The 13,708-nt window shown below is 43.8% G+C and overlaps 1 protein-coding gene across 5 annotated transcripts in view; it reads left to right on the top strand.

Moving 5' to 3' along the window:
* Positions 1-10,878, top strand: part of LOC123996868 (flavin-containing monooxygenase 5-like) — a 37,837-nt gene extending 26,959 nt beyond the window's left edge. For 4 of the 5 annotated variants that reach the window (XM_046300653.1, XM_046300651.1, XM_046300654.1 and 1 more), the window contains 8 exons: positions 4,088-4,230; positions 4,631-4,713; positions 5,479-5,595; positions 5,670-5,817; positions 5,904-6,111; positions 6,324-6,396; positions 9,070-9,271; positions 9,488-10,878. In XM_046300653.1, coding sequence (XP_046156609.1) covers positions 4,088-4,230; positions 4,631-4,713; positions 5,479-5,595; positions 5,670-5,817; positions 5,904-6,111; positions 6,324-6,396; positions 9,070-9,271; positions 9,488-9,712 — 1,199 coding nt within the window. In that variant the 3' untranslated portion in view covers positions 9,713-10,878. The remainder of the gene's footprint in view (positions 1-4,087; positions 4,231-4,630; positions 4,714-5,478; positions 5,596-5,669; positions 5,818-5,903; positions 6,112-6,323; positions 6,397-9,069; positions 9,272-9,487) is intronic. The other variant, XM_046300650.1, reaches the window with a different exon arrangement.
* Positions 10,879-13,708: the final 2,830 nt, after the last annotated feature.

The following is a 13,708-nucleotide window of genomic DNA, read 5'->3' as shown; positions in this document are numbered from 1 at the left end:
AAGGAATAGGGTTTTACTTTAGACGCAGCGCCCCTAAGGAATAGGGTTTTCTTTTAGACGCAGCACCCAAGGAATAGGGTTTTATTTTAGACGCAGCACCCAAGGAATAGGGTTTTATTTTAGACGCAGCACCCAAGGAATAGGGTTTTATTTTAGACGCAGCACCCAAGGAATAGGGTTTTATTTTAGACGCAGCACCCCTAAGGAATAGGGTTTTATTTTAGACGCAGCACCCATAAGGAATAGGGTTTTATTTTAGACGTTGGCACAATACAGAGTGAACCTTGAACTGTATCCTGTAGATACAATACATGACCAAAAGTATTTATGAACATCTCATTCCAAAATCATGGCCATTAATATGGAGTTGGCCCCCCCTTTGCTGCTATTCCAGCCTCCACTCTTCAGGGAAGACTTTCCACTAGATGTTGGAACATTGCTGCAAGGATATGCTTCCATTCAGCCACAACAGCATTAGTGAGGTAGGTCGGGCACTGATGTTGGGCGATTAGGCCTGGCTCGGAGTCGGCGTTCCAATTCATCGCAAAGATATTTGATGGGGTTGAGGTCAGGGCTCTGTGCAGGCCAGTCAAGTTCTTCCACACCGATCTTGACAAACCATTTCTGTATGGACTTTGCTTTTTGCACAGGGGCATTGTCATGCTGAAACAGGAAAGGGCCTTCCCCAAACTGTTGCCACAAAGTTGTAAGCACAGAATCGTCTAGAACACATATGTCAGAGTCAAGGCCCGCGGGCCACATCCGGCCCGCGAGAAGGTTTTTTACGGCCCCTGGGATGATCTTGATTTATTATTAGAACCGGCCCGCAGACCGCAGCAAGCCGGCAGCCCGCAGATCTTTTACACGCACCAATACTACATTTCCCACAATGCAACGGTGACGCACCGAGCAGTAGGCTGCTTCATTTCAATATTTATTGGCACAGCAGTTGTCAGCATCACAGTAAAATTAACTTTCAGATACCCATCAAAAATGGCAAAACGGAAGGTGGACACTGAGAACCGGGGGGTTTCAAACAAGGTGGGAGTCGGAGTATTTGTTCACGGAGGTAGCTGGAAAACCTGTGTGTCTTCTGTGTGGAGAAAGTGTGGCGGTACTGAAAGAGTATAATCTGAGACGACATTATGAAACGAAACACGCGGACAAAAACAAGAATATGGACATGGAACAAAGGCTACAAAAGGCAGAGGAATTAAAACGAGGCCTCAAATCTCGACAGGCTCTGTTCAAAAAAGCCAAATCACAAGGCCAGGCTGCTGTCAAGGCCAGTTTTATTTTGGCAGAAGAGATCGCTAAATCAGCCGGGCCATTTACGGAGGGGGATTTCATCAAAAACTGCATGATTAAAGTTTGTGACGAAGTTTGCCCAGAAAAAAGGCAACTCTTTTTAGATGTGATTCTGAGCAGAAACACCATTGCCGAGAGAGTAGACCAGTTGTCCATCAATCTAAAAGAGCAGCTTGTGAAAAAGGGAAAAGATTTCATTGCATATTCCTTGGCTGTGGATGAGAGCACCGACATTTCTGACATTGCCCAGTTGTCAATTTTCATCCGCGGAGTGGACTCCAGCCTAAGCGTGACAGAGGAGTTTTTGGCTTTACGTCCTATGCATGGCACAACTACGGGGCATGATTTGTATGAAGAGGTGTCAAGATGTGTAAATGAGATGGAGCTGCCTTGGGAAAAACTTGTGGGTTTGACAACCGACGGAGCACCTGCGATGTGTGGACACAGGAGCGGACTGGTGGCGAAGATACGGGAAAAGATGCAAGAGGAAAATGCGACAGGTGAGCTGACAGCTTATCATTGTATCATACACCAGGAAGCGTTGTGCGGTAAAGCCTTGAAAATGGAGCATGTAATGAGCATCATCACGCGCACAGTTAACTTTATCAGAGCCAAAGGTTTGAATCACCGCCAGTTCAAGGCATTTCTGACGGAGTTAGAAACGGAGCATGGTGATTTGCCTTATCACACAGAGGTGCGATGGCTAAGCCAGGGAAAGGTGCTTCAAAGATGTTTCGAGCTTCGTGAGGAGATTTGTCTGTTCTTGGACAGCAAAGGGAAAGACACAACACAACTCCGAGACGAAATGTTTCTGTGTGAAATGGCTTTTCTGTGTGACATTACGAGTCATCTGAATGCAATGAACTTGCAGCTGCAGGGTCGGGATCGTGTCATCTCTGATATGTACAGTACAGTGAAGGCATTTAAAACCAAACTGACTCTGTGGGAGACGCAGATGCGGAAAGAAAATTTGAGCCACTTTCCCAGCTGCCAGACCATGAAAGAGAAGCTCTCTACCAGTGCGTTCCCGAGCGCACAGTTGGCTGATAAAATAGGTATGCTTGCCGCTGACTTTCGACGCCGATTTGCTGACTTTGAAGCACAAAAAAGCAGGTTGGAACTGCTCGGTAACCCATTTGCTGTTGACGTGGAAAGCTCACCACCAAACCTCCAAATGGAGTTGATTGACCTCCAATGCAATGATGCACTGAGGGCAAAATATGCGGCAGTGGGTGCTGCGGAGTTCGCCCGTTTCCTCCCCGACACAATGCCCCAGCTGCGCATCCAGGCTGCTCAAACGTTGTCTATGTTTGGCAGCACATACCTGTGTGAACAACTGTTTTCTTTGATGAACTTGAACAAAACATCACACAGAAGTCGACTTACTGCTGAACACCTCCACTCAATTCTGAGGATTTCCTCAGCTCAGAGCCTTACCCCGAACATTGATGAACTTGTGGAAAAGATGGGACACCACCAAGTATCACCCTCAACCTCAAACAAGTGAACATTACTGTGCAATCACATATTTAGAGTTTTTACTCAGTTCAAGTTTAAAAGTTAACGTTTAATATTTGTTTTCACTGCATGTTACTTCTCCTTAAACAAAGTGTTGTTTTTGATTAATAGATTTTTGCACTTTATTTTATTGTATTTCAATCCAATTATATTTTAAAAATATTTCAGTTGAGTGGATGATAGAAAATTGCTATTATTGTTTTTTTCTTTGAAGTAAATTTAGCCCACTTTTGCTAAAATAGAAAATATAGGCTACTGATGGTGCCTTGAATACCGGTTTCTTTCATTTAATGTTCATGTTATGGGGATTTTTATATAAAGGAAATTTGTCTTTTGTGTCTGTTGAAAATTAAAGATTACTGACAGAGCCATAAGAAAATATTGCTTTATTTATCTGATCATATTGGAATATATTTGTTAGGTTTTCAGTAGGTTCAATTAGGTTCACTAGACTATATGCGTCATTTAAACATTTTTCAATGAACATTCGAACAGTCCGGCCCTCGGCTTGTAGCTAAATTTTTATTTGGCCCTCCGTCCATTTGACTTTGACACCCCTGGTCTAGAACATCATTGTATACTGTAGCATTAAGATTTCCCTTCACTAGAACTAAGGGACCTAACCCGGACCATGAAAAACAGCCCCAGACCATTATTCATCCTCCACCAAAGTTTACAGTTGGCACGATGCATTGGGGCAGGCAGCGTTCTCTTGGCATCTGCCAAACCCGTATTCGTCCGTTGGACTACCAGATGGTGAAGTGTGATTCATCACTCCAGAGAACGTGTTTCCACTGCTCCAGAGTCCGATGGCGGCGAGCTTTACACAACTCCAGCAGACGCTTGACATTGCGTATGGTGATCTTACGCTTGTGTGCAGCTGCTTGGCCATGGAAAATAATTTCATGAAGCTCCCAACGAACAGTTCGTATGCTGACACTGCTTCCAGAGGCAGCTTCGAACTCACTAGTGAGTTTTGCAACTAAGATCAGACAATTTTTACGTGCTTCAGCACTTGGCTGTTCCATTCTGTGAGCTTGTATGGCCTAACACTTCAGGTGAGCCGTTGTTGCTCCTAGACGTTTATTCTTCACAATAACAGCACTTACAGTTGACCGGCGCAGCTCAACCAGGGCAGAAATTTGACTAACTGACTTGTCTCATTTCAGCCACAGTCTTATCTCTCTTACTGTGCTCTTACTACCCCTAGTAGTACTGTGCGAGGTGGTCAGTCAGTCAGTGACACAGGCCTGTCTTCCAGGTATCGACAAATTCAAGGGCCAGTACTTCCACAGTCGGGACTATAAGACTGCAGAAGAGTGGCGGGGGAAGAGGGTGGTGGTGATCGGCATCGGCAACTCTGGAGGAGATATCGCTGTGGAACTCAGCAGGGTCACCAAACAGGTACAGTAGAACAGCGGGGAGTTAGAATCCTAACAGGTACAACGACCAAGCAAAAACATTTTTACGAGCCACCAAGTAGGCCCCAGTCAAACAGGGCATTTTGTAACAATCAGTTCATATTCATATCAAACGTCTTCCTAGAAATGATCAAAACCATTTGAACACACTCACAAAATGTAGCCCAATTTGCTGTGTGTAATGAGGTGGGGCCAATATTGTCATATGCTCAGAGGTACTGAGATAAGATTGCAAACTTGGGCAGAAGTCTGAAACAGTAAAACAAGGCAAGTCTGTCTATCCAAGTACCATTTTATTCTGTCAAAACATCCTCAGACCTCTGTCTGTCTTCGCCTCATCCTCTTCCCTAATCTCTCCCATGTTCTCCCATCTCTCTCTCCAGGTATTCCTCAGTACCAGGCGTGGGGCATGGATCCTCAACCGTGTGGGTCAACAAGGGGTGCCCAATGACTTTCAATTTAACAGGTAGATTGTCTGGAAATCACCTTTTTGTGCCTTACACTTTAAAAACATTACAAATGCAAACGGTCTTCCTCCATCATTACTGATAAGAAATGATTGGACAGATGAAAGGAAGTGCTTAGTCGTAGATGTCACCTGTTTCAGAAACACGCCTGATCAATGGATTCCACTTGAAGGAGGTTGCGTTCCATCAGTAACATACACTGAGTATACCAAACATTAGGAACACCTTCCTAATATTTTAGTTGCACCCCCCTTGCCCTCAGAACAGCCTCAATTTGTTGGGGCATGGACTCTACAAGGTGTCGAAAGCATTCCACAGGGATGCTGGCCCATGTTGACTCCAACACTTCCCACAGTTGTCAAGTTGGCTGGATGTCCTTTGTGTGGTGGACTATTCTTGATACACAGGGGAAACTGTTGAGCGTGAAAAACACAGTAGTTTCGCAGTTCTTGACACAAACCAGTGCGTCTGGCACCTACTACCACACCCCGTTCAAAGGCACTTACATTTTTTGTCTTACCCATTCACCCTCTGAATGGCACACATACACAATCCATATCTCCATTGTCTCAAGGCTTAAAAATCCTTCTTTAACCAGTCTCCTCCCTTTCACCTACACTGATTGAAGTGGATTTAACATGACATCAATAAGGGATCATAGCGTTTCCCTTTATTCACCTGGCCAGTCTACGTCATCGAAAGAGCAGGTGTTCTTCACGTTTTGTATACTCAGTGTAATCTAACATTGCGTTGGTTCTATTTAGTAGGGTGTTAAAGATGGCCCTGTCTGTCCTGCCCTTTGGCCTGGCCTGCAGACTGGGAGAGAACAAAATCAACCAGAGATTCAACCACAGCCTCTACTCTCTACAGCCCAAACACAGGTAAGAGCACACACACAAAGAAAGAAGAAAGAAAGAGAACGGAATATATTTTAAACCTGTTGTGTATGTCCCAGGCTGTTCAGCCAGCACCCTACAGTGAATGATGAGCTGCCCAACCGGATCCTGTCTGGCACAGTGCAGGTCAAACCCAACATCCGCAGGCTCCAGGGGTCCAGCATTGAGTTTGACGACGGAACCGTGGAGGACAACATAGACTTGGTGGTGCGTAACCAGACATAGTCATATATACGCACACCCAAACTCACGCACAGTTGCCACCTTTCACCTGTCCATTACCTTATTTCCAGGTGTTTGCCACTGGCTACAACTTCTCCTTCCCCTTCCTACCGTCCAAAATGCTGCCGGTTTCCGGGAACAAGGCCAATCTGTATAAGTACATGTTCCCTCCGGGGTTAGAGCGTCCCACACTGGTCGTTATAGGGCTGGTGCAGCCGCTTGGAGCCATCATGCCCATCTCTGAAATGCAGGCCCGATGGGCCACCAGGGTCTTCAAAGGTACGTCACTGTTATTTTACCAGACATTGGCCCACTTGTTTAACTTCCTGCTTTCTCTCTCTTTGTCTTGTTCCCACAAGCATACCTCTCTGTTCAGAAGGCACTTACAGTTCTTTTTAAAAACGATCAAAATGACCCAACAGTCCCTTTGGTGCACTTATTTTGTCCAGAGCCATGCTGTATATCAGTTGGATTATCTGTTTCACCCACAGGGCTGAATAAGCTTCCCTCAATGGACTGCATGTTGAAGGACATTAAACACAAGGAGGAGACAATTGCCAAGAGGTACTGAGATTGATTTAGTAGATTTGAGGGGACAGGATAAGTTTAAGCAATATAATGATGGCTCCACCTACCTTTCTAATTGGATTTAGGGAAGTTACCACCATATTGCTTGCACCTATTTAATAATGGCACCGGAGGGGAGGGTTGCCGTTTTACTGGCTCCTAACCAACTGTGCTATTTCATCCCTTTTTTCCCCAATTTCATGGTATCCAATTGGTAGTAGTTACAGTCTTGTCTCATCGCTGCAACTCCCGTAATGACTCGGGAGAGGCAAAGGTCGAGAGCCACACGTCCTCCGAAACACAACCCAACCAAGCTGCACTGCTTCTTGACTCAATTGCCCATCCAACCCGGAAGCCAGCCGCACCAATGTGTCGGGGGAAACACCGTACACCTGGCGACCGTGTCAGCGTGCACTGTGCCTGGCTCTCCACAGGATTCGCTAGTGCGCGATGAGACAAGGATAGCCCTGCCGGCCAAACCCTCCCTTAACCCGGACGACACTGGGCCAATTGTGCTCTGCCGGCTGCGACAGAGCCTGGACTCGAACCCAGAATCTCCAGTGGCACGGATAGCACTGCGATGCAGTGCCTTAGACCACTGTGCCACTTGGGAGGCCCCAACTCTGCTATTTTGTTTGTTTTTTCGCATTGTTTAACTTATTTTGTACATAATGTTGCTGCTACCGTATCTTATGACCGAAAAGAGCTTCTGGGCATCAGAACAGCAATTGCTCACCTCGAACTGGACAAAGATTTTTACTTTAACGAGTCCGACGCAAAGGATATACTGCTTTGTCAAGACAAGGCACAAATCCCCGTCATCAGCGTGAAGAAAAGACAGAGAAAAAAGGGGGAGGATGGCGGGGTGCATAGTAAGAATTTGCTGACGAGTAGGTAAACCACTACTACTCCCTGTATTATTGACCAACGTGCAATCATTGAAAAACAAACTGGACGATCTACGATTAAGACTATTCTACAGATGGGACATTAATAACTGTAATATCTTATGTTTCACTGAGAAGTATCTGAACGACAACACGGATAATATAGTGCTCGCTGGCTTCTCCGTGCATCGGCAGGACAGAGCAGTTATGTCTGTTAAGACGAGGGACAGGGTGTGTGTCTGCTGGTGCTCGATGTCTAATATTAAAGAAGTCTTGATGTATTGCTCGCCTGAAGTAGAATACCTCATGATAAGCTGTGGACCACACTATCTACCAAGAGTTCTCATCTATATTATTCATAGCCGTCTGTTTACCACCACAGACCGATGCTGGCACTAAGACAGGACTCAGCGAGCTGTATAAGTCCATAAGAAAACAAGAAAATGTTCATCCACAAGCGGCACTCCTAGTGGCGGGGGACTTTAATGCAGACAAACGTAAATCCATTTTACCTCATTTCTACCGGCATGTCACATGTGCAACCAGAGGGGGAAAAAAAAAACTCTAGACCACCTTTACTCCACACACAGAGATGCATACAATGCTCTCCCTCGCCCTCCATTTGGCAAATCTGACCATAATTCTATCCTCCTGCTTACAAGCAAAAACTAAAGCGGGAAGTACCGGTGACGAGCTCAGTACGGAAGTGGTCAGATGACGCGGATGCTACGCTACAGGACTGTTTTGCTAGCACAGACTGGAATATATTCAGGGATTCATCCCGCTATGCCCTCCAACAAACAGACAGTGTCAATACAAGACTAAGATTGAATCCTATTACACCGGCTCTGACGCTCGTCGGATGTGGCAGGGCTTGAAATATCTTACGGAAAAACAAAGGGAAACCCAGCCGCGAGCTGTCCTGTGATGCGATCCTAACAGACAATCTAAATGCCTTTTAGACTCCGAGGCAAGCAACACTGAAGCATACATGAGAGCACCAGCTGTTCCGGACAATTGTGTGCTCACTCTATATTTTAAATTGATTTTGCCTTTATTTAACTAGGCAAGTCAGTTAAGAACAGTGGGTTAACTGCCTTGTTCAGGAGCAGAATGACAGATTTTTACATTACCTTGTCAGTTCGGGAATTCAATCTTGCAACCTTTCGGTTACTAGTCCAACGCTCTAACCACTAGGCTACCTGCAGCCACAGCCGCTCTCTGTAGCCAATGTGAGCAAGACAACATTCACAAAGCCGCGAGGCCAGAGGGATTACCAGGACATGTACTCAAAGCATGCACGGGCCAACTGGCAAGTGTCTTCACTGATATTTTCAACCTCTCCCTGACCGAGTCTGTACATGTTTCAAACAGACCACCATAGTCCCTATGCCCAAGAAAGCAAAGGTAACCTGCCTAAATGATTACCGCCCCGTAGCACTCACATCGGTAGCCATGAAGTGCTTTCAAAGGCTGGTCATAACTCACATCAACACCATCATGCCGGAAACCCTAGACCCACTTGTTCTGTCTGCTACTGCATGGCAAGCAGTACCGGAAGTCTAGGACCAAAAAGCTCCTCAACAGCTTATATCCCCAAACCATAAGACTGTTAAAGTTAATCAAAATGGCCACCCTGACCATTTACATTGTTTTTACACTTCTGCTACTCGCTGTCTATCTAAAATTTGATTTGATTAGATATCCTGCTCCTTCAGATCTGCAAAACACCGAGGGGGGCCGATGGGTTGTTTTTGGGCAGGGCCTAACTCTCCTGTCTCAGGTATGTGACCTCCCAGAGACACACCATCCAGGTGGACTACATTGACTACATGGACCAGATAGCTTACCAGGTGGGGGTGCGTCCCAGCCTCCTAGGGCTGTTGCTACGAGATCCTAGTGTGTGGCTGTGTGTGCTGCTGGGGCCATGCACCCCGTACCAGTACCGTCTGAGAGGGCCGGGACAGTGGGACGGGGCCCGACAGGTAGGGATGGGCCTACAGTGTATTAATACAAAAATATACTGCTGATAATGTTGTGTTTTCTGGTATCAATACAATCATTAAAATAAAGCTGAGCTTGAAATTCAGAACTAACTATTAATGTGTATTAATTCTTCCTATTTAAATTAATTGTCTTCGATACTGGCCTAAGTATTACTTGGGACATTAGAGAAACTGAAACATCTACCTCCCCCCCAGGCCATCCTGACTACATGGGATCGGATGGCAGGAGCCCTGAAGACCAGGCCCTCGGACATCCCTGAGCCCAAGCAGAGTTCCTTACCCCTGACCCTAACCGTGGGGGCTGCTGCCCTGGCTCTGGGGTACTACTGGAACATACACAACCACCCATCCCTCCTCATCGCCCTGGACCCCACCACCTGGCAGGACAAGATCAAACCATACCTGCCAGTGTTGTGGTAACCCACCAGGGATCAAACCCAGGCTGTGACTGGGTGGCTAACACAGTCATGTTAGCCCACTATGCTAAAGCCTAGCCCTCAGCCATTCCACCTATTTATTCAATTCCAGTACACAACCAGCTGTACTAGTGGTGGTATAGAACACATATGTTTAAGGACTGAGGGTCCCAGAGTACTAGGTATTGTAACACTGGTTTGGTTGACTAATGCCCATTAGCCCACTGAGCTAAAGCCAAGGAGGTCACCTCCGTTACACCAAGACAGTGACCTGAAACAAACTCATAATCCAGATGAGCTATTAAATACAGAAATGCAATAGCAGGCAGCAATCACTAACCTTACTGTCTGTTAATTAATATGCCAGGTCATCTTTGTGAAAGATGAGAGCTCTACCAACTAATCAGCGAACAAATGATGTTAATATGAATCTCTCATAACCAATAATTCACTAAATGTATGCACAGAATTGGAAATAATGCATAGTGCAATATTAGTGTATTATCCACAGCCTGTTCTCATAATTTTTGGGATTCAATTTTACTTGATGCCACAGTGCCTTAGACTGATCAGATATATTATAATATAATTTATTTTGTTCTATAACCTTATTTTCGAAATAGCAAAATGATTTTAGGAGAGTGTAGTGTAATACATTTTTGCCTTCATGTTTGGATTGGCTTTGAGTGTTACAAGTCTGTAATTCACTAATCTAGTCAAATGTATGCACACACTAACCTCTACCTTCTCCCTCCTTACGATGTACTGGTGACAATGATAAATGTCACCACTAAGTGCCTACTCCAGGAACATCCTTATAAACCACTAAAGTGTGGCCCAGAGACAACCCCCCCCTAGCCTCTATGCATTTGTATGTGAATGGATATATGGCATTTTTGCCATCCTTGTCTGTCATCCCTTTCAGATCTATACAGGTGCCTAGGGTGGTAGGAGACAGGAGGTAGTTGCTAGGCATGGTGTCTGGATGTTTAAAGAGACACTGAACACGTCGATTGGCACGTGTTCTTCTGATGCTCATTATAAAATGTTGATTTCTGGATCGATTGGGCGTTTGGTTAATTATGTTTGTCCCCCATGAGACACTGTAGATGCGGAAGCCTGTTTCACTTCCTCAAAATCCCCAGAATAAATAACTCAAGAAATCTGTCATTCATTTTGACATTTTTGACGAGGATGTTGCGCAATTTTACGTCTAACTAAAGGTGTTTGGTGTAGTATTTCTCAAGTAAAAAAAAAAGTGCAATGTGTTGTCTTATGTAAGCCAAGTTAGAGCTGCTGGGCAGGTCTGTCTCACTGTCAATGCTATTGGAGAGTGAGCAATCCACACAGCTGTTCACCCCATGTTAGTTGGCAAATGGACATCAAATCAAAACCCAAACTTAATTTATCCGTTGTGACGCACAGATGGTCCAAACTCTGTTTTAGATGAGATGACTTTATGACAAATTATTTTACACTATATAGTCAATTTTGACAGTAGATTAACTGTATCTTGCTAATTTGTCACAGGCTGTTTTCAAAGGGATTTGTTGCTTTTTAAAGGCAGTCGCACTTTAAAGCTAGAATCCTTAGTTGCTACATCCTATTTTTGACTAATTAAAATGTACCCATTATATTCAAGAATAAACTTAGAAATGTCTCGCTGTAACAGCGTTCGTCTGTTGAAGAGAGTCGGACCGAAGCGCAGCGTGTAGGTTACTCATGACTTTAATGAAAGAATGCGGTACATGAAATAACTGATACTAACTACAAAAACAACAGAACGTGAAACTAATTACAGCCTATCTGGTGACTACAACACAGAGACTGGAACAAACACCCACAAAATACAAAGCGAACTCAGGCTACCTAAATACGGTTCCCAATCCGAGACAACGAGAATCACCTGACTCCAATTGAGAACCGCCTCAGGCAGCCAAGCCTAACTAGACACACCCCTAATCATACACAATCCCAATTAATACAAACCCCAATACGAAACACAACATATAAACCCATGTCACACCCTGGCCTACCCAAACATATAACAAAAACACAAAATACTATGACCAAGGCGTGACACTCGCGCTTACTTCAAATGTCGTACCCAATCCGAACCCAAAATACAAGCTAATTTTACTCACATTTTTGTAAACAATGCATAGTTAAACAAACACTGTGTAGCCTCAACATTTTTAAAACTTTAATTTTGATTTCATGGATGTTCAGTCTATGCATCCTCTGTCTATGATTTGAGAGCGGTTACATTTCTCTGGGCCCATCCCTCAGGTTTTTCCCAAAACTGAAGCAGGGTGCTGACTTTGCTATTGTTTCAATTAAGGATTCTAGGTTTAATTTCTTTGTAATGTTGTATGTTTTTTAGCCCAACAACATTTACTTTGTTGGGTTTAACATTTTAATGTAATACTATGGGATGAAAACAAGTTATGAATTTGAAACATTATTGTAGAATAGATTCAAAAATAAAAAATGAATGACATTTGCCTTAGCCTCTCAGCCCACTATGTAAACAGTTATTGTTTTCGGGGATCCTTGGGAAGGCCCTACCTTAAACAGTAACCTTCTCCCCTACCGTAGCCCTACCGTAACCATTTAAAATGCCACCTTCAATGCACGTCACTTGGGACATCCCAAGGATGCCAAATAGCAAGGACCCAAAAGTGGTGGAAAAAGTAGCCAATTGTCATACTTGAGTAAAAGTAAAGATACCTTCATAGAAAATGACTCAAGTAAAAGTGAGTCACCTGGTAAAATACTACTTGAGGAAAAGTATTTGGTTTTAAATATACTTAAGTATCAAAAGTGTAATTGCTAAAATATACTTAAGTATCAAAAGTAAAAGTATAAATAATTTCAAATTCCTCAAGTAAACCAGACTGCACAATGTTCTTGTTTTTTTAAATTTACGGATAGCCAGAGGCACATTCAGACATCATTTACGAATGAAGCATGTGTTTAATGACGCAGTAGGGATGACCAGGGATGTTCTCTTGATAAGTGTGTGAATTGAATCATTTTCCTGTCCTGCTTAAGCGTTCAAAATGTAACAAGTACTTTTTGGTATCAGGGAAAATGTATGGAGTAAAAAGTATATTACATTTTTTTGGAATGTAGTGAAGTAAAAGTAGTCAAGAATATAAATAGTATAGTCAAATACAGATAGCCCCCCAAAAAATACTTAAGTAGTATTTTTACTGAAGTACTTTATACCACTGGGGCCCAATGTAAACCACAAGCCTCATCCCCAACAATCTTTGGTTGTCTGTCTTAGAGAAACAGCCACCCTAACTGTACATAGGGTGTTATTATCAGCTGTGGGGCTAATGATGCATAGCTGAGCTACAGTAGGGTTCCAAGCCAAGCCCTCCAAACAATTTGATCCAGCTAGAAGTTGCCCTTAAACACTGATCTAAAATCTGTTTATTCTCACAACACCATCCTTACCCTTAATTCTTTGTGAGGGGAAATGCAAAACTGAACTGACATTAAAAGGCCTGAATCTATCTGCTCACCTGTGGCGTCATCAAAAATGATCTATTATATTGACAAGTTAGCCGAGTGACCTCTCTAACAAAAGAAATGCATGTCCTCAATGATTGAAGTCAGACGAGATCAGGTAGGACAATTCTAGCCAATGAGAGGGCAGATATGCGTGGAAACTCAGAAATTAGGTCAAATCATGACGTCGGTGATCTTCAGGTCAGAAAATCGGAGCTCTATGTATTTTCTATTATTTAACTAGGCAAGTCAGTTAAGAACAAATTCTTATTTTACAACGAGTTCCCAGCGGTTTTGAACTTGGCATAATTCGTTTTTCTCAAAGTTGCCGGAATGCCACGTGTATCCACTTATCAGTACATTTGTAACAGGCTCAAGATTACGAAACTTCTATTCGATCAAATAAGCGTCGCGCAATTCGATACTCAGACCACTATACAAAAGAGCGTCTCTCTCTTTAACAGATTTTGTATAAAGTAAA

The sequence above is a fragment of the Oncorhynchus gorbuscha genome, linkage group LG15 (assembly GCF_021184085.1).
Source record: "Oncorhynchus gorbuscha isolate QuinsamMale2020 ecotype Even-year linkage group LG15, OgorEven_v1.0, whole genome shotgun sequence".
NCBI classification, from domain to species: Eukaryota; Metazoa; Chordata; class Actinopteri; order Salmoniformes; family Salmonidae; genus Oncorhynchus; species Oncorhynchus gorbuscha.
The sequence above is the reverse complement of the archived record's forward strand: the minus strand, read 5'-3'. Positions and strand labels throughout refer to the sequence as shown.